Source organism: Vipera ursinii (assembly GCF_947247035.1).
Source record: "Vipera ursinii genome assembly, chromosome: 9".
In the NCBI taxonomy this organism is placed as follows: Eukaryota; Metazoa; Chordata; class Lepidosauria; order Squamata; family Viperidae; genus Vipera; species Vipera ursinii.
In genome coordinates, this window is record NC_139523.1 from 11,290,489 (window position 1) to 11,318,163 (window position 27,675).

Consider the following 27,675-nt stretch of genomic DNA (forward strand, 5'->3'; position numbering starts at 1 on the left):
AGGGACCTTGGAGGTCATCTAGTCCAACCCCCTGCTCAGACAGGGAACCCTCTACCATTTCAGACAAATGGCTGTCCAGTCTTTTCTTAAAGACTTCCAGTGTTGGAGCATTCACAGCTTCTGGAGGCAGGTGGTTCCACTGATTGTTCCACCTATTTTATAAATGGCTAGACTAGAGAAAAGATTTAGGGATTAGGAATGTAATTTGTATTAGTGAATAAGATACTCAGACAACACGTTTTGTTGAATGATTACTACTGAACTCTGTTAAAAAGAAAATAATAAAACTTTATATATATATATATATATATAAAGAAATATCCAAGTTTGGCACATTGAGTTACCTGATCCCGTTGGATGCGTTCAGCAAGCCCTGATAATCGCTGCTTATTCCCAAAACCGTGTTTTATTTTATTTTATTTTATTTTATTTAAAAAAAACATGCTTTCAGGGCTTTATTATTCCAACCCGCGTTGCCTCGAGCATCCACGCGCCCCCGGGGATGCCTTCTGACGTCACCCAGGGGGCGGGGCGGGAATGGTGGGCATCACGGGCGACCTTCCTTGCGCATGCGCTAGGAGGGGAGCGGGGCGACGTTGGGGGGGGCCGCGGTTGCCGAGCGGAAGGGCAACGCGGGAGCGTCGGGCAGCGGCCTTCGCGCTTGGGGGTCGTCGACAGCGCTTTCCGCGTCCGGGTCGTCTTCGCTGAGCGGCGGGGGACTCGGCTCGGCCTGACGGGACCATCGCCTCCACGGACGCGGCGCTGGTGGGGACCCAGAACCGTGTCAGGGGAACGTGTGAAAGGGGGAGGGGCGGCTTGTGGGCAGTGGGGGGGAGAAAAAACTAAGGGGACTTTCTTAGTCCCCCCTCTTACTTTATCAGCCTCGTAGGCCCAAACCTTCCTACTAAGTACGAAATCAGAAGAAAGGACTCCTGAGCTGGTGCAGAGTGCTCTCCTGCTTCCCCTCCCCCGCTTCCGGAGGGGATGCCGGCTTCACTCCCCGCAGCAAAATCAACCAGGCTGGGGCCGCCCCTCCCATCTAGCTCCAGCTAGTGAGGATTATAATGTCTGGCCCAGGAATTCTGGGAGTTGAAGTCCACAAGTCATAAAAGGGCCAAGTTTGAAGACCCCCTTCCCGTTAGTCCGGGAAGGCTTATTAATTCCCGTCTGCAGGTTTGCCACAAAGTTCTCCTTTATTGTCATTATTTTTAAAATATTGCCTCTCCTCCCTTCCCTCCAATTCCACACCCCACCCAAACCCTAAATTAATTAGATGCCTATGAGGGGCAGAGCTTCTTAAATTTAGCATCCCTTCGAGGTAGCCCTGGAAGAAACTTTTTAGTTTAGCTTTTTATTTGTTAAAAATAATTTTCTCTCCTTTGGCGTTCCTATCTCCTATTTTTTTTTTTTAAAAAAAAACCATACTGCCTAATTAAGGACATATAGAATGTGCCCTGCTTCTTGACATTAAAAATCTTTATATGGGTATTTTTTAACTTTTATTCAAGCTTTTAAAGCTCATTACGTTAGGTAGATTATGCTTTGAAGGTATTTAGAATTGAGGCTGTGGTGCAATAATAAGAAATGAGTTTTTCCTCAAAAGCATTTTTCATTTTGCTATCTAGTGAAGTAGTAGTATATAGGAGACCAGAAAAAGGATTGTTCGGTGGGGTATGTGTGGAGTGATGTTTGTAGAAAGTAGAAATTGATATTAAGTTGTTAGCTTTGTAAGGATAAAGCTTTTCTACAGTTCTTCATCTCTCTTTTTGACAGTTTCCCATAGAGCGCAAGCTGCTGACTCCACAATAATTTACTTGGGAGAGCTTCAATAGAATTCATTGTTGTCTTTTTCAGAGTAAGTGTACTATGATGATACAGTGTTTCTTTTCCCCTTAGATGGAAATACTGGTGCTTGAACCAGCTTTTTGCTTTTGTTTTCAGAACATTTAAAACTTGAGAGAATTGGCTTTTTTCTGGGTTTTTTCCCCCTCACCTGCACACCCTTCCCTTACTACTCTGCACTTGCGCTAGCCATTGTACCCTTCCCAAGCCTCGCCATGACTCTCCCACCGCTCATGGACCCTCCCCATGCACCCCATGTACCCTTCCTGAATCTCACCGTGCCTCCCTTGCTGGCCTGGGATCCTCTCCCTTACATGAAATAAAAGTAGAGGGCTTTTTATATACAATTAAGTTATATAATCAGAATAGTTATGGTCTGTATAAGGAGAACAGTAACAGTAGTGATGAGGTGTACAGCATAATGCCACCTCCACGAGACCGAAGCATTTAGGCCTCTTTACAGTGGTGGAACTAATTATTTCATTAAATGTCTTCTTTTTTCTTCTTCTTAGCTATGCATTTGTTAATAATGCATTTTGCCCATTCCTGCTGCAGAGAATGTGTCTTTGCATTAAGCGTCATAAATTTTGTCTGTGGATTTTGAAAAAGATTATTTTTTCCCCTTGATTTTTAGAGAAGCTGATAGGATATAGTTGGATCAATATTGATTTCTGTAAAAAATGGTATTGTCCATTCCATGCGTCTCCAGAAAGATACTTTGGCCTTATATTAACAGTGCAAGCTGGGCAAAACAAACACCTTAATTTTTTCCCCCAACTAAATCAGCTACTGAGTTGTCTTAAGCATTAGGTTTTAATTTCTGGTGTGTATTGTTGCAGTTGATCTCTCTTTGATTTTCCTCTTACTCCAAGCTGGCCAAAACAAATGCCAAAGAGCTCCACTTTCAGCATATCTGCATTATGCATGACACATGAACTGAGGATAGATAAGCACTAACTCTGTATATGTCTCTGTCTAAATGACTTGTCAAGAAACTTTTGCTATCAGTGAGTTATCCTGGGGTGGCTGAAGGTGATACCAGGAATGGCACATTTCAAACTCTGGAACCTGGTTTTGTGTAGATTGGAGAATTGACTCTATATTAGGACATATCAGATAATTACTGATTAATTTTTTGTAAAGTTTGCCATGATTAACAGAGACTGTTAATTGCCTCTGAACAGAATAGGAAATCTTATTTAGATGGCTAGCTTAATGTTGTAGTTAAACATGTTTATTTCTTTCAGTTAAACCTTGTGTTTATTTCTTTTTGTCTTATTTTGCTTTTTCCCCTTGTGAACTATTATACAAAAATTGCTAACACTTGATATCTGTTTCTTTTTTTTTTCATTCTTATGAGCCAAATCAGGGACTGACTGTGTTTTCAAAGCCAAACTAAGTAGTCAACATCTAGTGAAACTTGGTCAGTCTAAAGGTCCATGTTACAAATGGGGTTATCTGTCTTATCTGGTTGGTTTTAGGAACCATATAATTGCATCACAAAGTCAGGTGGCTAAAGAGGGAAATGAAAGTATAACTTGTTTTTTATAGAACAGAATTAATACTTATGCATTTTATTTCCCACAAACAGCATTTGTTCATTTTCATATTCTTTAAATAAAGTGGTTTATGTTGTTATTCAACAGAATAATCATTATAGGAATAATCACCAATCTGTTCTGTAATACCTTTGGTGCATGGGATCTCACGCCACAGATCTTCCATTATGAGGAAAAGCTGAGCTCTCCTTCAGATTATCCGGTGAGTTCCATATTTAGGGAGGGCAGAGGAAACCCCCCCCCCCAAATGAAGTAACTTTATTGCAGTCATTAATTAGCATAAAAGATTAAATATTAATTGTAACTACAAGGTAATATTCTCGTTCACTTCAATTGGTATGTAATAATGACAGTATATTTTCTCCAGTGAAAGATGACAGGTAAAAGGGGCAAAAGGCATGAAGAAATTGCTAATCTAAGGATTTTACTCTAATTTTTGTCTTTTATTTCAGTAATAAAATAGCTGCCCTCTTTCCGGGCTGAAGAGTGGCATAGCCTTTGTCAACCGAGGGACTTGTCTTACTACTTGAATGTTATCCTAATAGTTATGTAATTGAGCAGTGAATCAAATTATCAAGGGAACGTGTGTAATTGAGAGGCTGCATAAGAGTCTATGAGGAATTTCTTTTTAAGAGAACAAGAAACTGCCATTTGTGTTTGGCAGACTATCAGCTGTTTCAGCAGCATCACTAAAGGCCTCTCAGGCCTTGCTTATCTTCTTTAAATAATTACCTGAAACAACTGTGAAATCTGCATTCATCCAAGTAAATAATCTGTGTTTGTAACAAGTCAATAATTTTCTTTAGGGATGAAATACTGTTCGGTTTATGTATAATTCTTGGGACTTCAATTTTTCCCCTGTGACTTATCTATACTTTTATGGACAGAGATGGAAGCTGAATCAGTAAGTACCTGATTGTTTATTTTGAGAATACACTGTTATGGATTTCTTATTTATTTTATTTATACTGTTAAAAATGTATAAGCCCATCCACCTTTAGACAACTGTGGGTGGTAAAAAGTAAAAATAAATACAACATTACAATGAAAAGAACACCCAAACACCGTAAGATAAGCAACTCTTAAAAGACAAATTAGCCTATTCTTCCAGGTATATTGCTTTAGAGAATGTCGTCCTCTAGTGGGTGAAATTTAATCTCCAAATCATTATTTTGAAAATTAAAGATACATGGAACCTTGTTTTGGTGTTCAGTGCATGATTAGCATCATGAAGCTGAGGCCTGAAGCTTCAAGCCTGCCATAGATGATTTTCAGGAACTAGACAAAAATATATTCACACAAGCAATGGTGGGATTCAAATATGTGAACAACTGGTTCTCTGTGTGGATGCCACTTCCGGAAGTCCATTCTGGGCCTGGGCAACCAAAAATTAAGCTACCGGTTCTGCCGAACTGGTGTGAACCGGCTGAATCCCACCACTGCATACAAGTACAAGAGGGCAAAAGTTGTGCAATCTTGCTGCCTCTCCTATTGTCAAGGCAGTCCCCTGTTTTATAACTTGATTTATTTGATTGATTGATTGATTATATGCCATCAGATCAGTGTAGACTCATAGTGACTACCTCAGTATATTTTCTCCAGGATAATCTGCCCCTATACTGACCCTTTAGGTCTTCCAGTGGCGAGTCCATCACTATGGCATTTGAATTCATCTATTTTGCTGTTGATCATTCCCCTCTTTTCTTCCATCTTTCCCAGCATCATAAACTTCTCCAGAGAGCCAGGTCTTTACATTTTGTGTCCGAAGTATGATAATATGTGCCTGGACATTTGTGTCTCAACTGGGAAATCTTGAGATAATTTTGTTTGATGATCTATTTGCTCTGTGCGCCTGTTTAATCATTGTGCCCTTAGCATGCCAGAGCTGGAGAGACTGAGCAACATTCACAGATGGCTTCTTATGAGGCACCCTTGAAGCCTCTCCATCCAAATTTTATTTTGAGTACAGCTACCTCTTTTATTGGGCTAACTGCTCCCATGCCTTGAATGTTTTAGATTCTGCTCCAAATTGTTCTTTATATAAGGATTTCTCGCCTCCTTAAGGCTATTAGGTAACTACAGCTAAATTGGAAAAAAAAACAAATTAAACTATAGAAGATGCTTTCTGTCAATCCAGAATCTGATTACGTTGGGCAAGGTGGGAACAGTTTGGAACTGAGACAACATGTTCTGCTCTCCAGTCTTCAAATGACTGGACTTCTCCCCTCCTTCTCCTTTATGATCGGGGCGAGGCCAAAGGTCCTTGATCCCAGACAACTACCTAGCAGGTTGAGCCTTTTCTCAACCTGTTGAGATTTAGTATCTGTTTAGATAACCTGTTTAGATTTAGATGGGGAATTACTTAGGGTTTTAATATTTATATATATATATTTATTGTTTTTATTGTGGGCAATAATTTAATTCCTTTTTTAACTTTTGTACTTTTGTAGTTTTAAGATATGCCCTGTTCACCGCCCTGAGTCCTTCGGGAGAAGGGCGGTATAAAAATTTAATTAAATAAATAAATAATAAATTAAATAAATAAATAAATAAATAAATTCAAGGTACTAGTTATGGTGTTTAAAGCCCTACATGGCAGGGGTCCGGAGTACCTTAGGGAACACCTGCTGCCGGCGTCAACTTCCCTCCGCCCTGTGCGTTCCCACAGAGAGGGACTCCTCAGGGTGCCACCGGTCAGAGAATGTAGATTGGTGGCCCCCAGGGGCAGATCTTTCTCTGTGGGCGCCCCGGAGCTATGGAACCAGTTACCGGTTGAGCTCTGGATGGCGCCCGATCTTCGCTCCTTTTGCCACGATCTGAAAACATACCTGTTCGAACAAGCCGGCCTGGCCTGAGGGGGGATTGGTGGGGTTTTTTATTATCATTTTATTGGGGTTTTATTAATGTATTTATTGTTTTTTATGGGCATGTATTTAATTACTTTTTAATTTTTGTAGCTTTGTGTTTTATTCTTGCCCTGTACACCGCCCTGAGTCCTTCGGGAGAAGGGCGGTATAGAAATATTAATAAATTAAATTAATAAATTAAATTAAATAAATAAATCTTGCCATCAGTGTTGCAGGACAGGAGACTAGGCATCCCGGGTCAAGATCAGAGTGACCTTGAGATAGCCACATGTGTTGTCCTGCCCTTTTCACACAGGTTGGCATTCAGACCTATTCTCTCTCTCTCTCTCTCTCTCTCTCACACACACACACACACACACACACACACTGCTGCTAAATTGTTCTTGCAGGTCAAACAAGGAAATGTGTTGTTTCTTCCAGCTGACAGAAATGTACACAGAAATCTCTGAAAACAGCTAAATTCTGTGCTGTTGCCATTGACATTTGGAGAGAAATTATTCAGCCCCTGCTATTCCCCATATTCCATCAGTTCAGCTTGTTTATTGCTTTGACCATAGAAGATGGCAAAAATGTCCCAAATTCACAGGCCCTCCTCCCACACCACTGAGAATTTTGGCTCACTTCACTTTTATCTTTCAGTGTTTTATGTTTTATAGTGTACATACATATGCTCAATTGAGAAGTTTATTTCTTTTTATTATGCTGGTTTATGACCATAGTAAACTTTAATTATCATCATTCTCAAGTGAGATTTCCAAAACACGATTGTCCCATTATAATAATTACATGAGTTATCTTTAGTTTTTTTTTAATGTATTCTGATTGTACTCTTGTACAGGATCCCCAGTGGCACACCCAGGCCGAGTGTTGAAAAAGATTGCCAAAATGCCAATTACAGAAACTATTAAATTTTCTAAGATGGAGGCAGAGTTCTCTTCTTGAGTCACTTGCCATAATAAATTATTTTTAACATGTTATGACAGCATCCTATCACATTATAATTGTTTTTTGTTTCGACAATACTTACATTTTCCTGCTTTATCTTAGCAATTTATATCGTCGCAAAGCATTAGGATAAAGAAATATCACTTGTTCCTTTTGTAATTCAAGGGCAGTTATAGAATTGTGGGGAGGCCTTCCAATTTCCACATTGTCTCTATTCCACCATTAATTAGTCTGTTTGCTATATTACAATCTACATACTAATGTTTCTGAAAATGAAATGTGGTGTCTCATTTTTAAAGAAAAGTTCTGCAGCCTTTAAAGGTAACGTAAAGGTTCCCCCGCACATGCGTGCTAGTCGTTTCCAACTCTTTAGAGACCAATAAACAGTTGCAGAATAACTGTTTAAAATGATCAGGCACAAAATGACATGTAGCTAAAGTCCCAGGATGCACTGTCTGTATTTATAAAGCCAGATGTTTACAAATTCCTTAGTATATTATAAAGGTAAATCCCCTTTAAAGAGAATTATCCCAGACCAGCTGGTACAATTATATTATGGATCAAAATGCATTCCATGACGTTTCTTGATAATAGTAATAAAATTGTCTTTAAAACATTTTTATTTTGAATGGTTTCCTTCATATTTTTCTGACTGAAATAACTCACTTTGTGTTTGTAGAACCAGCTAAACTAAAAAGTGGATGACCAACTCACCACCGGCTTTACTGTGTTAAACCTTCAGTTGATTTGATAAATGACAATTGAACTCATCAGGGTTGCAGTGGCTTGCTGCGATCTGCAGACAGAGTCATCACAGTGTTGTTGTGAAAGAATAGACTACTATACAACTTTACAATGGCAAGACAGATTTAGGATGCAAGTTTTGTAGCAGTCGGAAAGTTCATTTTGCACATTGGCCATTAATATCCCAATACATTAACATATAAGCAGCAGGAAAGACGCTGTGAGCTTTTTTGAGCAAACAAGAGCAATGCAATGAGTCACTTAAGTTCCATTGAGGGGTTTATCCAAACCTGGTTACTTCTTCCATTATTTTGTGAAGATAGTAAAGTTAGCTGCAAGTGCCCAGCAAACCTCTAAATGTATATTTAATGTCTTGCATGAAACTGGGGAGACAGTTTTCACAACTACTACTTATCTACTAGTTGAATAATTTCATTTAATATTATATTGGTCCTCAGACAATACCAATTTGGCAGAACAAATCCTATGGTTCATCTCGCAGTTTTGTGAGAAGAATTGGAACAAGCCTTCCTTTAAAACCATGTCCCAGAGCTTCCTTCCAGGTAAAGTTGTGTATTTGTGATTGTGTATCAATCTTCCTGGTCATGGTTGTCCCAAAGTGGTTTTTTTTTTTTTTTTTCAAAAAAGCAACTGGATTTTCTTGGCATTTTCTCTGAAAACATTTTGCTTCTCATCCAAGAAGCTTTCAAAATGGTTTCAAGGCAGAAAACACTAAGAAAGTCCAGTTGCCTTTTGGGGAAAAAACACCTTTGAGATGTTTTTAATTGATAAAAGGTTGTTTAATATTTACTAATATGTTTGCAAATTTTTGGAAGTCCTAACTCTGTTTATCATATAGCTTTCAGATTCTATAGGACTTTAGAAGAAATGCAGCTACTTGCCAAAAATCTCTCTTTATTGACTGTAGAACAATGTTTGGTATTTGATGTGACAATATTTGTACAATGTCATTCACAACCTAATCTTACATGCATTCTGGAGAACCTGGTCCCAGATTAGTACAAATAGGATTGTAAAAATAGGATAGTGGCTTTAGTATCAAATGTATTAGGTAACAATAAACATCAGTTAAGAAATCTTAAAGGGTTACTTTGATGTTAGAATGTAAATTACACAAAACCAGAAGGCACCCCTCCCATCCCAGCATTCTAAACAAAATGATCCATTAGTAATCATCACCAAGGCTTTAATATTGGTGTATATTATTCTATGGAAGGAGGCCAAAACCTGCTTTTGAGATTGTTTCCAATCTCAAAAGAACAGTGCATCTTTTCAGTATGTTTTTTTTACAAATTAGCTGCTATCTGTCACACTTTAGATGGCATCCACTGACCTTCCAAATTAAATGCTGTTTTTAAGCCTGGAATCTTCTGAGATTTTAGTATTCCAAGATTTCAGTATTCTCATATTTCATGAGATCACAGGATTGAGAAAGAAGAAATTGTGTGAGATTTAACAATCTGAATAGATTTCATGTGATCATTAAAACATTTCATGGGAGTAAAGAACAGTGCCTTCAAGGGTTGCTTGTGAAGACAAATATATTTATAGAACATTCACTGTTGTTATCAATCTGTTGTGGTTCCAGGATTCATTTATGTACACAATACTTGCATAAGAGTTGCTTCTCCAGCTGGAATGAAACTTTCGCAAAAATAATTATCTTACCTCTTTCTTATCATTCGCATCACTGTAGACTTCAGAGGTCATGGGTCACTATGGGGTGGCTTTTCTAGCTTCTTGCAAAATACACATGCTAGGAGGTTTTGTTGAATAGTGTGCAAGCACCTCATGCAAAGATTGAATGCTCTGGGCTCAAGTCTATTAATGTCACGATTGTTTCCAACCTCAAAAGAACTAAGTGCATCTTTTCAGCGTGTTTTTGCAAATTAGCAGCCTTCTTTTCCATCAGTCCTTTTTGTTAGTTTATAATATAAAATACAAAAGCCTTGGTGGAGCAGTGGGCTAATGCCTCCTTAAGTAACACCAGCTGCCTGCAATTAGTGCAGGTTCGCATCCCACCAGGCTCAAGGTTGACTCAGCCTTCCATCCTTCCCAGGTAGGTAAAATGAGGACCCAGATTGTTGGGGGCAATTAAGCTGACTTTGTAATAATGCCGCTTGGGTGTGTGTGTGAAAGCCCTAATAAGCAGGCATATACATAGAATGAAGGCTATTGCTAAGCTTGTAAGCCGCCCTGAGTCTTCGGAGAAGGGCGGGATATAAATGGAATTTAAATAAATAAATAAATAAATAAAAAATAAATAATAGGAAAAACGAGGGAAAAGGGAAAAGTGTAGAGAGGAAGGGGGAGGAAGAAAAGGCATTAATTTCCAACTCCCTTTGCTGCAGTAGAATAAGAAGTAGCATCAAACCTCAACTTTTTACTTTTACATAATAGTATAAACTAGCCATTTCTATAACAGATCTAATCAGTAAAACCCAAAATCGAAGTTTCATTTCCCCCCCCACCCCAAGCACAAAGTCTAGAAGTGGTTTCCAAGTTGAAACAAAAGTACTTGTGTTGTTTTCTTTTATCAAAGCAGTCAATGTAGCCATCTCTGCTAACTCCCATCAACTTTTGCAACCATTCATCCACTCTGGGAGTTAAGGGGTCCCTCCATTTTTGTGCATAAACTAATCTTGCTGGCCATCGACATACATAACATTAAAGTTCCAAATTTTGTTTTCCAAGTCTTTTTCCATTAAACCCAATAACATTTTTCATTTTATCTTTATATTCACTTTGAGAATCTTCTGTATTAGAATATGCATCCTACTCCGATAAATCTTTGTTTTATCCCCTGTCCACCATAAATGATAAAAAGTCCCTTCTTTACATTTGCATTTCCAACGTTCATTTGAAATACCATTATACTGTACATTCTTGATAACTTACTTGGTTATCGATTGTTATTTTACAACAATTTTCTTTTAAATTGCAATTTAATGTAAATTTTAAACCTTGCGTCCACATGTTCTCCCATTGTTCAAACTTTACATTGTATCCAAAGTTCCTTGCCCGCAGTTCATCACTACCACACAGTAGGATTTCCAGTTCATTTTTAACAGAGTCAAACCAATAGTTCTTTTTCTCTAATTTAAATCTTTCAGTTGTAAATATATAAACCAGTGGCAGACATGTCCTTCGGAGTCTAGCTCTTCTTTAGACTCGAGGACAGGATGACCAAAATTAAATACCATAAATCCACCAGATTAGCTGCTTTCTCTAAATGACCTTCATTTACTTGCCATCCTACAGAAATTGTCCACACGTGATTTTCTCTTAAGAGCAAAGTCACCGCCATCCTGCTGACAGTTGAAACAGGAGAGCTAGTGCCTTCTCAAGGGAGTTTTGCAAAAGAACAAGGAATTTATTATAGTCACAAAGACAAATAAAGCAAACAGAACAAGCCACCCTCTCCCCCGATCTTCAAGAGTCAGTCAAAATATGATCATTCTCAATCAACGTTGGCCAAGATTTGTGATTACTTAGAAAAAGCAGGCAGTGAGTGACAGTTGAGCGGCGTCAGCGTATATCATCTTATTGCCTGGGTGTGCAAATGTGGTGTGCCCTCTACCGATGTTTTCAGCTACAACTCCTATAAGGTAGCCAGCAAGATCCCCTAGCTTAACAATATCTACCAAAGGCATGACCAGCTGGAATCCAGGACAAGAGAATGCCTGATTGAGAGGTAAGGATGTCCCTGTTTCAGATTATGCTGCTTTTCTAGATTCACCAGATAACAATAATGTAGGTTTTCTGTACCCTTGTTTAATTTGGCAGACGTAATTTCTAGAATTCTAAGCCACCCTGGGCCCAAAGATGAAGCAGGAATTATTTATAAAGCGAAGACCTTCCAAAGAACAGTGCTAAAAAAAATGGTGCTGAGCTAGGTAATGAGGTTGCTGTCTTCTCTCCTCTAGCCACTACCAGACATTTCTGATTTCTATTTCAATGACACCCCCCCTGTTCCCACTCTGGCAGATGTTGCCTGGATCGCCTCCGATGATGAAGAAACATACGCCAGAGTCAGGTAGGTCCCTACGCCTTTTTCTACTCTTTTGAACTTTCCCAGTGCAGGAATTAAGACAGGGTCAGTTTATGTTTCTTCCTAATGTCTTCTTGTCCTAGACTTGTGCTTTTGTAATTATTGTTGGATAGCTTCTCCTTTGTGGTCTGCTAATTAGACAAGAGAGGATCTTGGGCAGGATCAGGGGTGACTATGTGCTTTCATCATGACTGTCCAGCGGTCCATATTCTGAGGTCAGGAGTTGATTCCGAGTGACTGGCTGCCTTGCATATGGATGACCTCTTGGGAGAATCTTCAACAAATGCATCTTATTCCAGAATCGCCCAGCAGCTGCAGAAGCCAGGAAAAGACATTGCTTTAAGGCATTCCCAGCAGGTGCTTTGTGTGCCTCTAAAGCAGTGATGGCAAAAATTTTGTGCTCAGCACATCAAACGCCCCGAGCCCAGCCAGCGCTCCATGTGATCTGCCACCTACCCCTTACCTTCAGGAGATGTTCTCTTTCTGTTGATAGGCCTTCATTCTCAAAGCAACTTTGGAGAAGGCTCTTTGGCAGCCTTTGCTACCTCTGAAAACTGTGTAAAAGCATGCCCTGTACTCATGCCACTTCCAAAGACCCCAGAGGCTATACAAGAGCACACCGTATTCTCATGTCCTGTCTGCGGCCTCATTCAAGAACGGCGTGTGCTTTTGAGAATAGTTGTTGGGAGCGGGTTAATGCTAGTGTGTCACCCATCTCGTGGTGTGTCACCTTTGATACGTGTGTCATAGCTTCACCATCACAGATTTAGAGGCTCTGTGAAGCAAATGCCCTTTGCATTGCACAGCTCTTCAGTTCAGGCTAGCTGTTTCTTGTTGATTAAGGTCAGTTTCACTGAATGTTGGGTTCTTGACTTCTAGGACAGACACACGTCCACTGAAGCACAGATGGAAACCTACTCCATTCTTTGTTATTCAGCGGAATGCTTCGGTCCCAAATTTGAGAAAGCAAGAAGAAAAATTGTTGGCTCTGAAGAAACCATGTTTACCTGCCTTGAGTCGGACCACAGAACTCCAGGAAGAATTGAGTCACCTGCGGAGTCAGATCGCTAAAATTGTTGCTGGAGATCCAGGTAAATGTCCAGCAACTCAGTACTGAAAGCCTCATACTAAGAAATAAAAGCGAGCCAAAACGTCTACACTTTACAGATAGTCCTTGATTTACAACCGCTCATTTGGTGACTTTGAAGTTGCAAAGTCAATGAAAAAGTGACTTATGTCCAGTCCTTGCACTTACGAACATTGCAGCATCCCCAGTCATGTTATTGAAATTCAGGCCTTTGGCAACCTGCATGCTATTTACAACGGATGCACCATCCTGGGGTCATGTGTTTAGTATCTGCGACATTTCCGTGTTCAACAAGCCTGTTTTACCTCTGTATCCTCTTGTAACTTAAGAACCAATTTACTGTCTGCCACTAATTTAGAGATTAAACTCAGTGGGATTAACCTTTTATAATTTATAAACTATTGTAGTGTATTTTAAAGTTGACACTCTTTTATAGTTTCTCTCCTCTTTGGAGACGCTGTGATCTGGGCCTGGAATAATTACAGCAGCCCTGCGATTTTAAAATTATCTAGTTGGCTGCTGGTGATGAGAGACCCCGTGCAGGCACGTGAGTGGGTTGGCACAACAGAGACAATGCTGGGTTCCTCTCTTGCCAGTCTGTTTAGTGTCTGTGCCAACTTAGCTGCCTCTGAGGTCAAAATCCATACTGGAGCTATTAAACCCTGTTAGCTAATCATATCACTGCCCTCTTACCTGGGACTTAACTTACAACTTGCTTATCCACTTGAAAGCAGAAAAGGTGAAAGAATGGAGAAACAACTAGTATGTTTAAAGCAGCTGTAATGCGGTCACTACAAACAGCCTACCAAGCAAAAGAGTTTTGAGAGCTTGCTCCTGAATCCTGTGTGGCCTGCAAGTGTTGCCTTTCTAGGCTGAAAGGCAGGTTTTTCTGGTTCCAAAAATTATTATAAAATAATTTTCTTGTTCTTGTGTAGAGGCTGTTAAAACAACCTATGAGTAGAAACTGCTTCTGGCATGCAAAGCAGGTAGTCCTGGTTTTTACTTGGGGGGGGAAAACCCTCTTTAGTGTGGTGTTTCACGTCTCTGCCTACCTGGGGCTGATAACTAGGTTCTTCTGTTGACCTTGTAAGACTGGAACCATAGACTCTGGATTAGGGTTCTTCAGTCTCCACAACCTTTAAGACCCATGAACTTCGACTCCCAGAATTCCACACATCTTAAATTTGCTGAGGTTGAGAAACACGCTCTACATACGATCTGTCACATAATGACTGTTCGAAGTTATGATGGACTCGAAAAATGGTTTTCTTATAACCCATCCTTAAAGCTAGGATCGCTGCACCATCTCCACGGCTGCACGATCACATTTTGGGCACTTGATAACCAGCTTGCAATTATGACCAATTGCAGTGCTGCATGGTCACATGATCGCATTGTGTGACATTGCCATTTTCCAGCAAAAAAAAATGCCCACTGGATAAAATAGCTTCACACAATCACATGGTTCGCTTAAACCAGAGGTAGGCAACCTTGGCTCTTTTATGACTCGTGGACTTCAACTCTCAGAATTCCTGAACCAGCCATGCTGAGGAGAAAGGGCGAGGTTTCCAAGCTGAGCCGTACTGGCTCAGGAATTCTGGGAGTTGAAGTCCACGAGTCATAAAAGAGCCAAGGTTGCCTACCCCGGCTTAAACGATCACAATATCGTTTTAATGATCATCATAAAAACAGGTGTAAAATAAAAGCAGGTCATGTGGTGCCTGGTCCAAAATTGTGGACCGATCTCTGGTCGCAAGTGGAGGAATACTGTAGATATTGAAAGCATTTCTGCTTAAGAGTTGCTCGATATAATAGGAAAGCATGGGGTGGAAAGGGTCTGTAACCCTTCTGTTGCATTATTGGGGGCTGTTGAGGAAAGCAGGAGATATAATGCTGTTGGTGAAGAAATATCAACCAAGGCAAGTGGTTAGCATAGGTTCTGCTGCAAGAGAAGCTATGCAAGGGCTGTGGTGGCGCAGTGGTTAGAATGCAGTATCGCAAGCTAATTCACTGCTGACTGTCAAGAGTTCGATTTTGACCAGCTCAAGGTTGATTCAGCCTCCCATCCTTTTGAGGTCGATTGTTGGAGGCCATATGCTGACTCTAACCCACTTAGAGAGGGCCATAAAGCACTATGAAGCAGTATGTAAGTCTAAGTGCTATTGCTTTGCAAGAAAAAGGCCCTGATATGGCAGCCAGTTCATGTCTCCTTATATTGTTCTTTTTTTCAGCTTCCTCTTCATTAACACCAGAGTTATTATCTCCAGGAAGTTCAAACGTGTCTTCTCCTTTGCCCTGCTTTGGACCCTCATTCCAGTCTACAACTTCTTTTGTCATTAGTGACATCACAGAAGAGGAGGCTGACTTAGACAGTCCCGAACTTCCATCTGTTTCCATGCTTTGCTCTGCAGCTTCTGAATGTTGCAAAGCCGACCCAAAGGATTCCGACGACGACGATGACACGGTGTCTCTCTCAAAGGCCAGTAGTTTTGCAGATATGATGGGCATTCTGAAAGACATTCATAGAATGAAACAGAACAAAGACTCGTAAGTCCTTTTCTTTGAATTTGTACCCGTCTAATATTTTGGAGGCATATATTAGTCCAAGCAGTGAATTGCATGTGAATTCCAAAACAGTAGCTAATCCAGATCATAGTATGGCTGCATCCACACAGCACCTGAACCTGGCTGTCAGATTAATCCATTTTCTAAGCCTGCACAAATGCATCACATCACACAAGTTAACCAAATGAGTTGCCCAATGTGCTGAACTGCACCAACAGAGTTAAATTGGACCAGCTTAGTATGTACCATAACAGCTGATCAGTTTCACTTTGGCCTAGCATACTGATAAGTTGGCATTAATGTAGTAACTGGCTGTTAATTTTTCCCTTCAACACAACCTTGATTGTTACGACACCCTTATGCGTGATCCAAGTGAAGGTCAGATTATTTAAGGGCAGACCACTTAATGAAGGAGTGTGGACGTGTCTCCTGTTGATGATGACATTAGGAAGGAGAGGGACCTACCAGATTAAAAGGAACATTTGGTTGAATATCATAATGTCACTGCATGTTTTTTTAGTTTTGCCAGCTTCGCTCATTTCTAATTGTACATCTCTTTCTGCTCTGCACCTGTGTTATTATCTTATCATGTAACCATAGTGAATCCAGCTATGTCCAGCTATGTTTTGGTTTTAAACTGTTATGTGCGCATGCCTAGAAAAAGTTTCTCACAGTTACTTCCTTACTTTTTCTCTTCTTGGGTTTAGAGTGGGTTTCCTTAATCTCAACTTCTGATCTTTCAAAATGGCCCATAGATAGTCCTTGATTTACAACTGTCCAGTTAGCATCATTCGAAGTTCTGATACATCCCCCAAAAGGTACTTACAACCCAATTCCAAAGTTCTGATGCACCACACACACACACACCTGCAATCAGATGCACTTTAAGTGCTGGCCCACATTTACAGCTGTTTGCAGAATCCCACAATCATGTGACCAGATTTTACAACATTTTTGCTGAAAATTGGCTCCATTATGGTGGTAAGTCGAGGACTATCTGTAATGTATGGAGCAAAACAGAACTGAAGGAAGGGTGGACTTCTTTGGATGCTTTTCCATAATATTAGAGCTTAACATCAATTGTATTTTAAATTCTCCTGGCACCTTTTAATGTGCTCATCCATTGGGATTCTTGTTCTTACCTCAAGTTAATTAAACCGGTAAACAGAATTACCTCAGTATCAGGGGAAAACAGCTTGAAAACTAGAGCTGGAACAGATGTGAGAAACACATTATAAATAAGAGAGCTCACATTTAAATATGCTTAATTCCAAACCCCCATGTCAGTCTTTAAGTAGTGAAATTGATTTCCTGGGAGTTGAAATCCATGGGCTTTAAAGTAATCTGAACAATATGGTTGCTTAATGCAGGTTTCACCGTATTATTTTGTGGTTTTGGATTTTAGGGCAATGTATTTTTTGTGACCCCTTTATGGATTACTGCCTTGTCATGGCGAAGGGGCTTGCGTAACTCAATGAAGTTATGAGCTATGCCGTGCAGGGCCACCCAAGACGGACAGGTCATAACAGAGAGTTCTGACAAAATGTGATCCACAGGAGAAGGAAATGGCAACCCACTCCAGTATCTTTGCCATGAAAACCCCATGGACAGTACCAAAAGGCAAAGGCCTGGAGGAACGTTGTCCATGGGGTCGTGATGGGTCGGACACGACTTTGCAACTAACAACAATTTTTTGTGGCCTTTGACCATAAATATTCCATTTTGGGAGCTTAGGGGCTTGCCTCAGTCTGAGTCAGTTAGTTGGGCTTGGTTGGCCAGTCTACATCATTGGCACCTTGCTCTGAACAGCACTTTCCAGGAGCCCCTTCCCACATTCATGTTCCACTGGGATGATATGGGAAGAGAAGTCTCTGCTGGACAATGAAAAGAAGGAAAGACTGTTGCAGGCAAGAAAGTAGGGAAGGGAAAGCTGCCTGTGGAATTCTGGGAGCTGAAATCCACAGGTCTTAAAGCTGCCAGTGTTGAGAAGCATTTTGTAGATTGTATCACCTTAGCTATGATCTTGGAAAAAAATAAACCACTCTGGTAATAAAATAGTTTGATGAAAAAGCTGCCAGCTTATTTTAGAATGTTGGTAAATAATTCAGGAACTACTGCAGCTTATGAAAAGTTGCCCATACTCTTATGTAACATCCTTCATCCTCTATCTTGCTTTTAGGAACAGAAGTATACTGAAAGAAGAGGATCCTGCGATTCTTATAGCAGAAGTTTTAAGAAGGAAATTTGCTTTGAAAGATGAAGATGTAAATATGAAAAAGAACTGAGAGTTATATTCACTTCTTATGTTAGTATGCTTCTTAAAACTTTTCTCTACAGTGGTTGCCTTCCTTGAACATTAAATATCCTTTAGGGGTTAGGCTTCCTGTGTGCTTTTGTGCAAAAGGAACACACTAAGTGAGAGAAACTGACATTTTGCTGGGGTTTTTTTCCACACAGCCAAACGATATAACTTTTTTTTTGAAGGTAAACCTTTTCCACATTCTGAACTGAAGCAGTGAGTACAGATTCTTTTAAAGTGGGAATTGCCAGTGGCTGACAGTGATGATTTTCATTAAAAAAAATCTTTTCATGGTCTTGCTACAGATCTGAAGCCTGTGAATACTGCTTTGAGTCCCAAGATTTGTTTTGTGAAGGTAGATTTCCGAACAGTTATTTTATGCAGCCTCTCTTCACAACCAACGTTCTTCAAACAACAGATATATAGTTGACTAAAGATGTAACCAAGTGTCTAAATCTAAGCATTGAATTTAAAATCTGTTTGCTGCTGATATACTAAAGCTGTGCAGCAGTGCAAATTTGAAAGTACACTCAGAGTCCACCTGTCAACACCTCCTTGAAGCAAATACATCTACGGAGTTGCTGGCGCATGTGTGAAGCCCACCTATGTGCGCTCCGAAGTATCTTTACCCCTTTGAATTCAGGCTGCTACCCAGTCTTGCAATTCAACTCTTGAAAACTAAAATTCCTATCTTTCTGCATGCTTTGCTCTTTGCTTTAAGCTTAGGGTCAAGCAGGTGGAATTAACACAAATGGTCAGGCTTGTAGTGAGAAGGCACCAAATAACATGTGAATTTGATAAGATACTTTAGCACTGGGGATGGTCAGCACAATTCAAGGATGGCTTGGTCTTTTGTGCTGGCAGAAACCAAGAAGCCTAAAGGAAGCCCTCAGTTGCCCTCCCCACAAGAATTTGCAAAATAACTCCTTGGACTCTTTTGCCGCATCAGGCCACGGCATTTTTAAAGCAATTGGAAGATCTTTTCTAGTGCTTGTCTGCATGTTTAAAATTATTACCACTAACACTAACCTTTCAGCACCTCCTGGCAATTTGCAAAAGTGTGGAAAAGTTTTTGCAGTATATTTTAAAAGCCTTTTGAGCACTGGCTGATCCTTTGTCAGCAGCAATTGTAGCCTGATTGTTTCTGATGCTGCCACTGTTATGTAGGGGAACCATTTTGGTTTAAATCACTAACTTCAACCCTCAGGGAATTTATATCACTTTTTTCCCATGGCGCACAAAACAAGCTTCCACTTTACCCACTCTTAATATTAATACTCTATCAAGCTATTTAAAGATACTGTAAAGCCAGACGTAGACAACCTGGTACTTTCCAGTCATCTGGGGTTGCAGTTCCCAAAAGCACTTGCCATTAGCCTGAGGTTCAGGCTGATTGGCATTCAAATCCAAAGCCTTTGGAGAGCATCAGGTGTTCATTGGGGCAGAACAACTGTGAGTTCTGTGCAGACTCATCGGTTGGAGTTCTTTGTAAACATACAAACTGGTGTTCTAGTCTTAAACGTCGCCTAAAAGGCACAAAGTAGACCCATCTTTGCAGGCTGGATCTTGTGGAAGTTGCATGGATCAGGTGCACTAGCTGCGCAACCAGGCAGGTCTGCTATTTTTTTGTTAAAGGCACCTCCCCCCCTCCATTTTGAGGCAGCAAGCACTGGTCAGCAATACCAACTTTTTAACGGTGCTGTGGCTGATGGGTCTAGTTTAAACCCATCTAAGCCAAACTTTAAGCTACCTGAATCGAAAGCTAGTCGACTCTGATCTCCTGGAACAGTTCTAGAGCAGCCTGATGTCTTTCTAGGACACCAGGATTAAGCTTGCATTCCTCCGTTTCTTTTATTAGCTCACATCGAAGAAAGCAGGTTGAACAAAAGAGGCTAGGTGTGTGACACACAGCCACAGGCAGTATACAAAAAGGGGCCCTTTAAGCCAGGTTTGTTTTGTAAGGAGGCACTGAGCCGGTTTATCTCACAGAGCAATTACGGTTTAGTGTTTAATGACTTTATTGCCTTCTGAATCCTCTGTGAATAGCAAGTCATAACATGACTTTTCACTACGTTCTGCCAGAGGAGAAGGGCTCCTGCCCAGAGACCCGGAGGGGCTACTGTCTCCAGCCCAACCATCTCTAAAGCAGCTGTTATTATCAAAGGAGCTTCTTACAGGGGTCCTTTTGCACCACAGGAGCTCCTTTGGTGAGGACCGCTCGCTTTCCTCGCCACAGCGGTGCGAAATTACTCTGTAGCCCTCTGAGTCCTGCGTGAACAGCCACTGCGTTGAAGCGAGGGAGCTGTTCTCATAGTTAGCAGCGTCCGAATACTTTCTACAGAACCCAGATGCGGTTTGGTTGAAATCCCTCAAACGCGCTGCTCCCGGCAGGTTTCCTTCCGATTCAGGATTCCTATTTTCAGAGTCAGAGTCGTCCACAAAAGTAGCGCCCGCCCAGGAGGAAAAAAGGGGTCTGCGCCTTTTCCCTGCAGTCATTCTTCGGTTTGGGATTATTTTAAAACTTGGGCTTCTCCGAGAGAACAAAGCGGGTCTCTCTTCAATTTGCCAGCCGCCATTTTTCTCCTTCAGAGGGGACACGGGGACCAGCTGCTGCTCGAGGCCCCCCTTTACTCCCAGGTGCTGAATGAGATCTGTAGTTAGAAAGGGCCCCCCATCTGTTAGGGGGTCTTCCTCCCGAGCAACTCCGAGGGTGCCGGGGTGGCTCTGGGCTCGAGCAGGGAGAGAATTGCCAAGGAAAAGACGGGAGGCGTTTGTTGGCTTTGCAGGTTGTGTTCGGCCATCTTGCAGGCCTGATGGCGGAAGGACAGATGCCGGGGCGGTAGTCCTTTTCCCTCTAAGCGGTTCAGAGTCTTCTAGATAGACAACGCTGTTTGATCCAGAGGTCCCCAACTGTTTGTTTTGGTCCGTGTTCTTTTCCCCTGCCAAAAACAATGGAATCCGAGTCAGCCAGAGGTCAAACACGCAGCCTTTATATAGCTTAGCAGTCCTAGGGAAGTGGCAGGTGCAGCCCTTTTACTTCAGGAGCCAGATACGTGACTGAGGGGGGAAAATGCTATAAATCCAAAAAAAAAAAAAAAATGCTATAAATCCAAAATCCTATTCTTAGGAGAGGTTCATGCTCCATCTCCCAAGAGTCTGCCTGAATATAAGAGATCAGATGTTCTCCCTATTAGTCAGATTCCCTGCCCTGGGAGGAGATCCTGTCTCCCTGTTTGATTTACTGTGGCTTTCAGCAGCTTTGCCAAGACGTGGACTTAGGCAGGACCGTTGGTGATCTGAAGCTTGTCTAGGAGGGGAGAATCATTTAATTCAGGAAAAAAGTGTGCCTTAGCCTCCGTGTTTAAAAGAAAAGTTTTGGGGATATGTTTGTTGTTGCAAAAACCTGTCTGGCTAACCAGCAAAACAGATAATACAAATACTGATCAGGCTCTTGTTCTAACTAGTGCTGTGCCTGAATGATCAACCTGTCTTTCTTAGTAGGTCTCAATTATTCCCTCTCTTGCTCCTCCGTGGAATTGAAAGAAACAACCAACCAAGAACTGTTACCTAAAGAAAAGACTTGAAGAAAAAAAACCTTCAAAAGTTGCTGCTTTCCTCAATTACCTTTTCCCTAGTTTTTGAAGTGATGAAGAAGTAGTAGTGAAACAGGAGTTGTTACATATCTTCCACACCTTTTAGTAGTATTAATGCAGTGGAGAGACAAAGTTTTTGGGATGACATTGTGAGTTTTGTATGTCTTTGCAGTGAAGAGTGCAATGGAAGTAGCAAATAATAAATCCTCTTATACAAAGCCCTGCAAATGTATGTGCAACTTATTTGAACTTACTATACTATGTAGCCTTGAAAATGTGCAGTGACTGTAGCTGCTAAAAATCTGGGATGAAAAAGATGACCACTAGATGGCACTAAAAGGTTTACCTTTATCTTTTTTGCTGCCATCTACTGGTGGGGCTTTTTGCAACCCTAATATCAGCGGCTCCCAACCTTGTCTATACTTGGCACCCCTAGAACAGGGCTTTTCAACCTTTTCACCAACTGTACCACTTTTAGGATATGGCAACATCCGAGTACCACCAGTCGCCTAGCAAGGTGTCAAAAACTTGATGACCAAAAGAAAAAAAGAAAAAAGTGAAGTACAGGTAGTCCTCGACTTACAACAGTTCGCTTAGTGACTGTTCAAAGTTACAATGGCACTGAAAAAAGTGCCCCCAAGCCACAACCGAGCAAGACACCTGCCTGCCCACCTGGCGGCGTGCTTCCTACTGTCCGAGGTTTCCATTGTTGTGAGCATTTCTGTTGAGGATTGGCAGCGGGGGTGTCATGGGGGGTGTTTGGTTTTTATCCTTCCCGTCGACTGAGTGGTTGCAGCAGGTTTTGGTCACTTAAACATGACCCTGGGACACTGTGACCGTCATAAATATGAATCAGTTGCCAAGCATCTGAATGTAAATCACAAGACCCTGGAGATGCTGCAACATTCCAGCTGATCGGCGCTTCTTCTGGGCTCAGCAGAAGCGCCAGGATCAGTGCCGAGCTCCAGCTGGATCCTGGCGCTTCCATTGAGCCCTGACAGCCCTGCAGCTGTCTCTTGCTCAGGCAGGATGGTCGTGTACCACCTGCCAGGTGCCAATGTACCACAGGTGGTACCCGTACCACTGGTTGAAAAGCCCTACCCTAGAACACTTCTGATATATTGTCACACCCCTTACAAAAGTTTGAAATAATGGCAACAAATTATGCATAAACATAATTTTGAAAAATTTTGCACCCTTTGGAATATCATCTCGCACCCCCGGTTGGGAACCCCTGCCTTATATGGTATTTGGAGAACTAGTTCATAAGCCTCCCCACCTCTCTCCACTTCTCAGAAGCAAACCGCAACACTTCTCAAGTAATGGGGAGCTAGAGGAGTGGGATGGTTGGGTGCTGTGCAGCTTTTGAATTTGTTCTATTGCCATAGGAAACCATTACATGATAGTAAATGGATATGGTTGAAATTTTCAGGAGTTAAGGCTGGGAATATAATTTCCTGCAAAGACAAAGATTCTGTTTCAATTGCCACCTTTAAACTCCAAAATGTGGCCCCAATGTGTAAACGTGGCCAACAGCTTCCAAGCGTCACCAAAGCTTAGCCTGCATCACCATCCGCCTGGTACTTGGGTAACAGACCAAGAATCCTCCATGCCAATTCAGCTCCCCCCCCATATAACCGGCAACATTTCCAAGTTGAGGCACTGCAGACACCTCTGGCAGGGTCTATGACAATTCACCATTCACGTGACACAGGACAACTCGCCACGGGACAAAAGCTACACTAATATCAAAGAAATGGTGGAATAGAATAATTAAAGGATGCAAAAGGAAGGACAGAATAAAATGTGAATGACAAAAATGTAAATATATTTTATTTTAAATAATTAAATTGAATGGCTACATTGTCCTGCGGCGAATTGTCCCGCAGTGAGTTGGCTGCAGTGAGATGGCTATGGCGAGTTGTCCCATTCTGTGCCTGGCAAGGCAGAGGCCCCAAATGATAGGTCCCCCCCTTGCATTAATGGGGAGATTAAACCTGGGTGGGTGGGAGGACTACATTTCCCAGAGACCCATCACTGCCATTTCTGCCTCATTTTAACAGGAATCCAGACGTTGTCTGCTGTTGGAGCAGCATATAAAGAAATGGAATTTCTACCAGCTTAGATAGCATGTACTCAATCCTATTGAAATTATAACGGAGAGTTTGCATTGTGCTAAGCCACTGTTCACTGTAACCATAGTGGCCTTATGCCAGAATGTGACAGACTACATGATGGCTTAGCACACCATGTAACTCCACAATGAAGAGGATGGCCATGTTCTCCCAGTCCCCAGTGTGTAGCCCTCACTATATTTGTACACAAGCATAAACTGAGATGAGAAATGTTTATTTCAATTAAGCCTAAAGTGTTTCACTTCCAAAGTCTGAACAATTTCATACATGTACGGTTTCCTCTTCCCCAGCAAAAAAATAAAACAAATGGTGGGTTTCTTTACTGGAGGATTTTTGGAGAGAGAAATCTGTGTTCTGGGATCCCTCATTTTACCCAACATAGTTACAAACCTACAAGCTGCATTTACATAACACGGTAGACTTGATTTGTCAATTGTGGCTTAGCAAAGAACTTCAGCCATTTGGTCTGCTGATGTTACAGTGCAGTGTGCATAATAAGTCAGCTTGGCAATTATTTCTGCAAAGACAATTCTCTTCCCGTGTCATGAGTACCTTACAATTGTTCCCGCTGGGGGGAAAAAATAGACTGTACCTGCTTTCTGAGCAGTGAAGAAAGTAGAAATAATGGTTTGTTTAGTGCCTGGATGAGGCCCGTTTACTGAAGCAGAACGAGGGTACTGGCCCAGGAGAGTTAAGGCTGACTTAGTGGCAACATTCTAGATGGAACAAAATACAGAATTAAAAGAAACTGTCCTTGTGCATTACTTTTAGCATATTGCATACACTACTTAATCCCAAACCCTACATTAATAGTAATTTACTCATATAAAACCAATTTGAACAGCATCTGCAAGCAGAACCTGCAACAAATAATCACAGTATGATTTCCTCTATTGGCAGGAGTGTTCCTAATCAGAAAACCTTCCTGGGACAATCATATCTTCTTTTTAAAACCGCCATCACCCTATGACTAACCTTTCTCCCAGCATGTTTTTGCATGTGTGACCAGTAATTAACCTGATGTTTTTTCATCTACAGGTAGTCCTCGTGTTATGACCATAATGGAGCCTGCCCAGCATGGTCATAACTCACGATGGTCGTAAAGTGAGTCAGTTGCGTGACTGATCTAATTTCACTACCTTTTTTGCAGCCTTTGTTAAACAAATCACGGCTGTTAAGCAAACCAGTCGTTTGCTACGAGCATGGTTTTGCTGAAAAGAATTGCCAGTTTTCAGCAAAACTGTCATAAAATGTAGTCATTTGACCATGGGATGTTGCCAAGAGTTGTAAATGCAGTCTGGCTAATGAACCTTTGAAGTGCAGTCATGTGACCACAGCTCCCTTTCCCCCAATCTGGGTCATAAGTATCTCCCAGGTAGGCCCATCACAATTTCAAATGGTTGCTAAGCAACCAATCGGACTACCTGCATGGCACCATAATACTGGTACTTAATACAATGTTAGATGTGACTTCAAGGCATCTTTCCAGAGGTTCTAAGCTGCCATTCTCAGCAAAATTGAACTAAGGTAATATTAATAATATGTCTGATCTAGACTTAATTGTGGAATTTGTAGGTGCTTGCCAACCATCTCAGATTTCTTGTTTGATACAGTATTCCTGGGAAGATACTGGCTAAGCTTGTACATCCTAAATTGTGGTTAGCTTAACCAACATTGATGAGATAACCTTTAGTGTCATTTTTTTACTATGAGCACACTGGCCTACATTAAAAATGAAATCACAATGATCTGGTTTCATACTCAGTTTATGCTAAATTATACATCATAGTATCAGTCAGGTAAGTTCACCCAATACATTAACCCCCAAGCAAACCATCATGGCTTAGTTTGTATGAACCAGGCCACAAAGGGCTGCTGTGTCTGAGGGTTTGGAAAGACGATAGGTTTCAGATTACCTGCACAATGAAATATCTCATGTTATATTGCTGTTCAGCTTTAACAATGTATAAAAATAAACTACCTTACAGCACTAGAGCCAGTTTGGTTTAGTGGTTAATGCACAGGCTAAAAATCAGGATGCAGTGAGTTCTAGTCCCACCTTAGGCATTGCAGCTGGCTGGATGATTTTGGGCCAATCACCAGGAGACGGTGAGTTCTAGTTCCACTTTAGGCATGAAAGCCATCTGGATGATTTGGGGCCAATCACCATGAGGGCAAGCAATCTAGTCTGCCCTGAGAGATGAAAGCAGGCTGGTTGCCTCTGGCCCAATCCAACACACCTCACTGAGTTATTATGGGGAAAATAGGAAGAGGGAGAAGTGTATATTCACCACCTTGAATTATTTATGGGGAAAAAAGGTGGGGTATAAATAAAGAGCCTTGGTGGAGCAGTGGGCTAATGCCTCCTTAAGCTGCCTGCAATTAGTGCAGGTTCGAGTCCCACCAGGCTCAAGGTTGACTCAGCCTTCCATCCTTCCCAGGTAGGTAAAATGAGGACCCAGATTGTTGGGGGCAATAAGCTGACTTTGTAATAATGCCGCTTGGGGTGTGTGTGAAAGCCCTAATAAGCAGGCATATACATAGAATGAAGGCTACTGCTAAGCTTGTAAGCCGCCGTGAGTCTTCGGAGAAGGGTGGGATATAAATGGAATTAAAATAAAAATTGCCACCACCTTGCGTCTTTTGAGTGCTGAAGGATCCAGCCACACGTCACAAGAGTCCTGCTGCTTCTCAGTAAAGCTTCTGCCTTTCCTCTTCATTTTCTGCCTTCAGATTACATGAAATAAATATCCTTCAGCATGAAAACAGAGAGAAGATGCAAATTAGGCAATGCTTCAAAACATATCCTAAAGTATCGAAGCTTGGAAGGATGTTATGAGCAAAAAATCAGAGTGCAAATGGAACAAACCTAAGTGACTAAAGTTTGTAGTGCTGAAATGTCCAGCACTACAAACTTTAGTTGGGGAGCTTTCTGTATTCAAAAATGTATTGTAAAACTTTTCAATAAAAAAAAACAAGCTTGCTTGCCCCTGTTGATACACACCCCACATCAGGAAAGGAGAGACAGGCCGCCTCCCCGTCCAAAGGGACCCTGCGTGGTTGGGTGGGGAACCCGCGGTCGCGTTCTCAAGACAGCAACTCTCAACTCCACGTGGTCCGAAGTCACCCAGCGCCGCGTGCAAACGCTCTTCCCCTTCATGCGTACTCCTACGAGTAGCCCTTTACAGCTCTTATTAACAGCGCTCTGCATTGAAACGAAGGGCTTGCGGGCTTAGCTGCCCCTTACCGGCCTCCTCTTCCTCCAGGTAAGGCAAAACGGGCTCGGCTCTCAACTTCCGGGAACTCTACAAAGAGGCTTCCGGGTTCCAGTTCCGTATTTCCCGCCGTCCTGGCCCCTCCTTCTAGTTATAAACTGCCCAATGGGAGGAGCAGTCGCCGATTCCCCACGCCCCCTTCTTGGCTTCCTCGGGGCGGTTATCAATCAGGGGCGGAGCCGGCCTGGGGAAGAGCCCATCCCGTTCAGTTCCCGTTTGCGCGTGCGCTGCTTTCAAAGCGGGACTCGCTTGCACAGAAGTTTAGAATAGAATAGAATAGAATAGAATAGAATAGAATAGAATAGAATAGAATAGAATAGAATAGAATAGAATAGAATAGAATAGAATTGGAAGGGACCTTGGAGGTCATCTAGTCCAACCCCCTGCTCAGGCAGGAAACCCTATAGCATTTCAGACAAGTGGCTGTCCAGTCTCTTCTTAAAAACTTTCAGTGTTGGAGCATTCACCACTTCTGGAGGCAGGTTGTTCCACTGGTTAATTCAGGGGTCTTCAAACTCGGCCCTTTTATGACTTGTGGACTTCAACTCCCAGAATTCCTCAGCCAGCATGCCTGGCTGAGGAATTCTGGGAGTTGAAGTCCACAAGTCATAAAAGGGCCGAGTTTGAAGACCCCTGGGTTAATTGTTCTAACTGTCAGGAAATTTCTTCTTAGCTCTAAGTTGCTTCTCTCC

General features: G+C 41.7%; 2 protein-coding genes across 9 annotated transcripts in view; one reads left to right on the forward strand and one right to left on the reverse strand.

The window, feature by feature from the left end:
• The first annotated feature begins 571 nt into the window (after positions 1–571).
• MTFR1L (mitochondrial fission regulator 1 like) lies at positions 572–22,514 on the forward strand. Of its 8 annotated transcripts, XM_083369810.1 has the most exons (10): positions 594–765; positions 1,774–1,855; positions 3,489–3,603; positions 4,208–4,305; positions 8,416–8,520; positions 11,905–12,014; positions 12,909–13,120; positions 15,348–15,663; positions 17,861–17,945; positions 21,482–22,514. In XM_083369810.1, the coding sequence occupies exons 4-10, from the start codon at positions 4,291–4,293 to the stop codon at positions 21,518–21,520; spliced, it is 882 nt and encodes a 293-aa protein (XP_083225936.1). In that variant the 5' UTR covers positions 594–765; positions 1,774–1,855; positions 3,489–3,603; positions 4,208–4,290; the 3' UTR covers positions 21,521–22,514. The 8 variants fall into 8 exon arrangements, with proteins under 8 accessions (XP_083225940.1, XP_083225941.1, XP_083225935.1 ...); XM_083369814.1 differs by lacking the exon at positions 1,774–1,855 and having other exon boundaries at positions 572–765; positions 17,861–17,986; XM_083369815.1 differs by lacking the exon at positions 1,774–1,855 and having other exon boundaries at positions 572–765; positions 21,479–22,514.
• The window catches only part of LOC310644597 (membrane progestin receptor alpha-like), a 37,934-nt gene continuing 28,616 nt past the window's right edge, over positions 18,358–27,675 (reverse strand). Inside the window, exons 2-4 of the mRNA XM_083369768.1 lie at positions 26,342–26,460; positions 24,301–24,424; positions 18,358–20,919 (exon numbers count right to left, since the gene is read on the reverse strand). Of these exons, the coding sequence (XP_083225894.1) occupies positions 19,982–20,919; positions 24,301–24,424; positions 26,342–26,428 (1,149 nt within the window). The 5' untranslated portion in view covers positions 26,429–26,460 and the 3' untranslated portion in view covers positions 18,358–19,981. The remainder of the gene's footprint in view (positions 20,920–24,300; positions 24,425–26,341; positions 26,461–27,675) is intronic.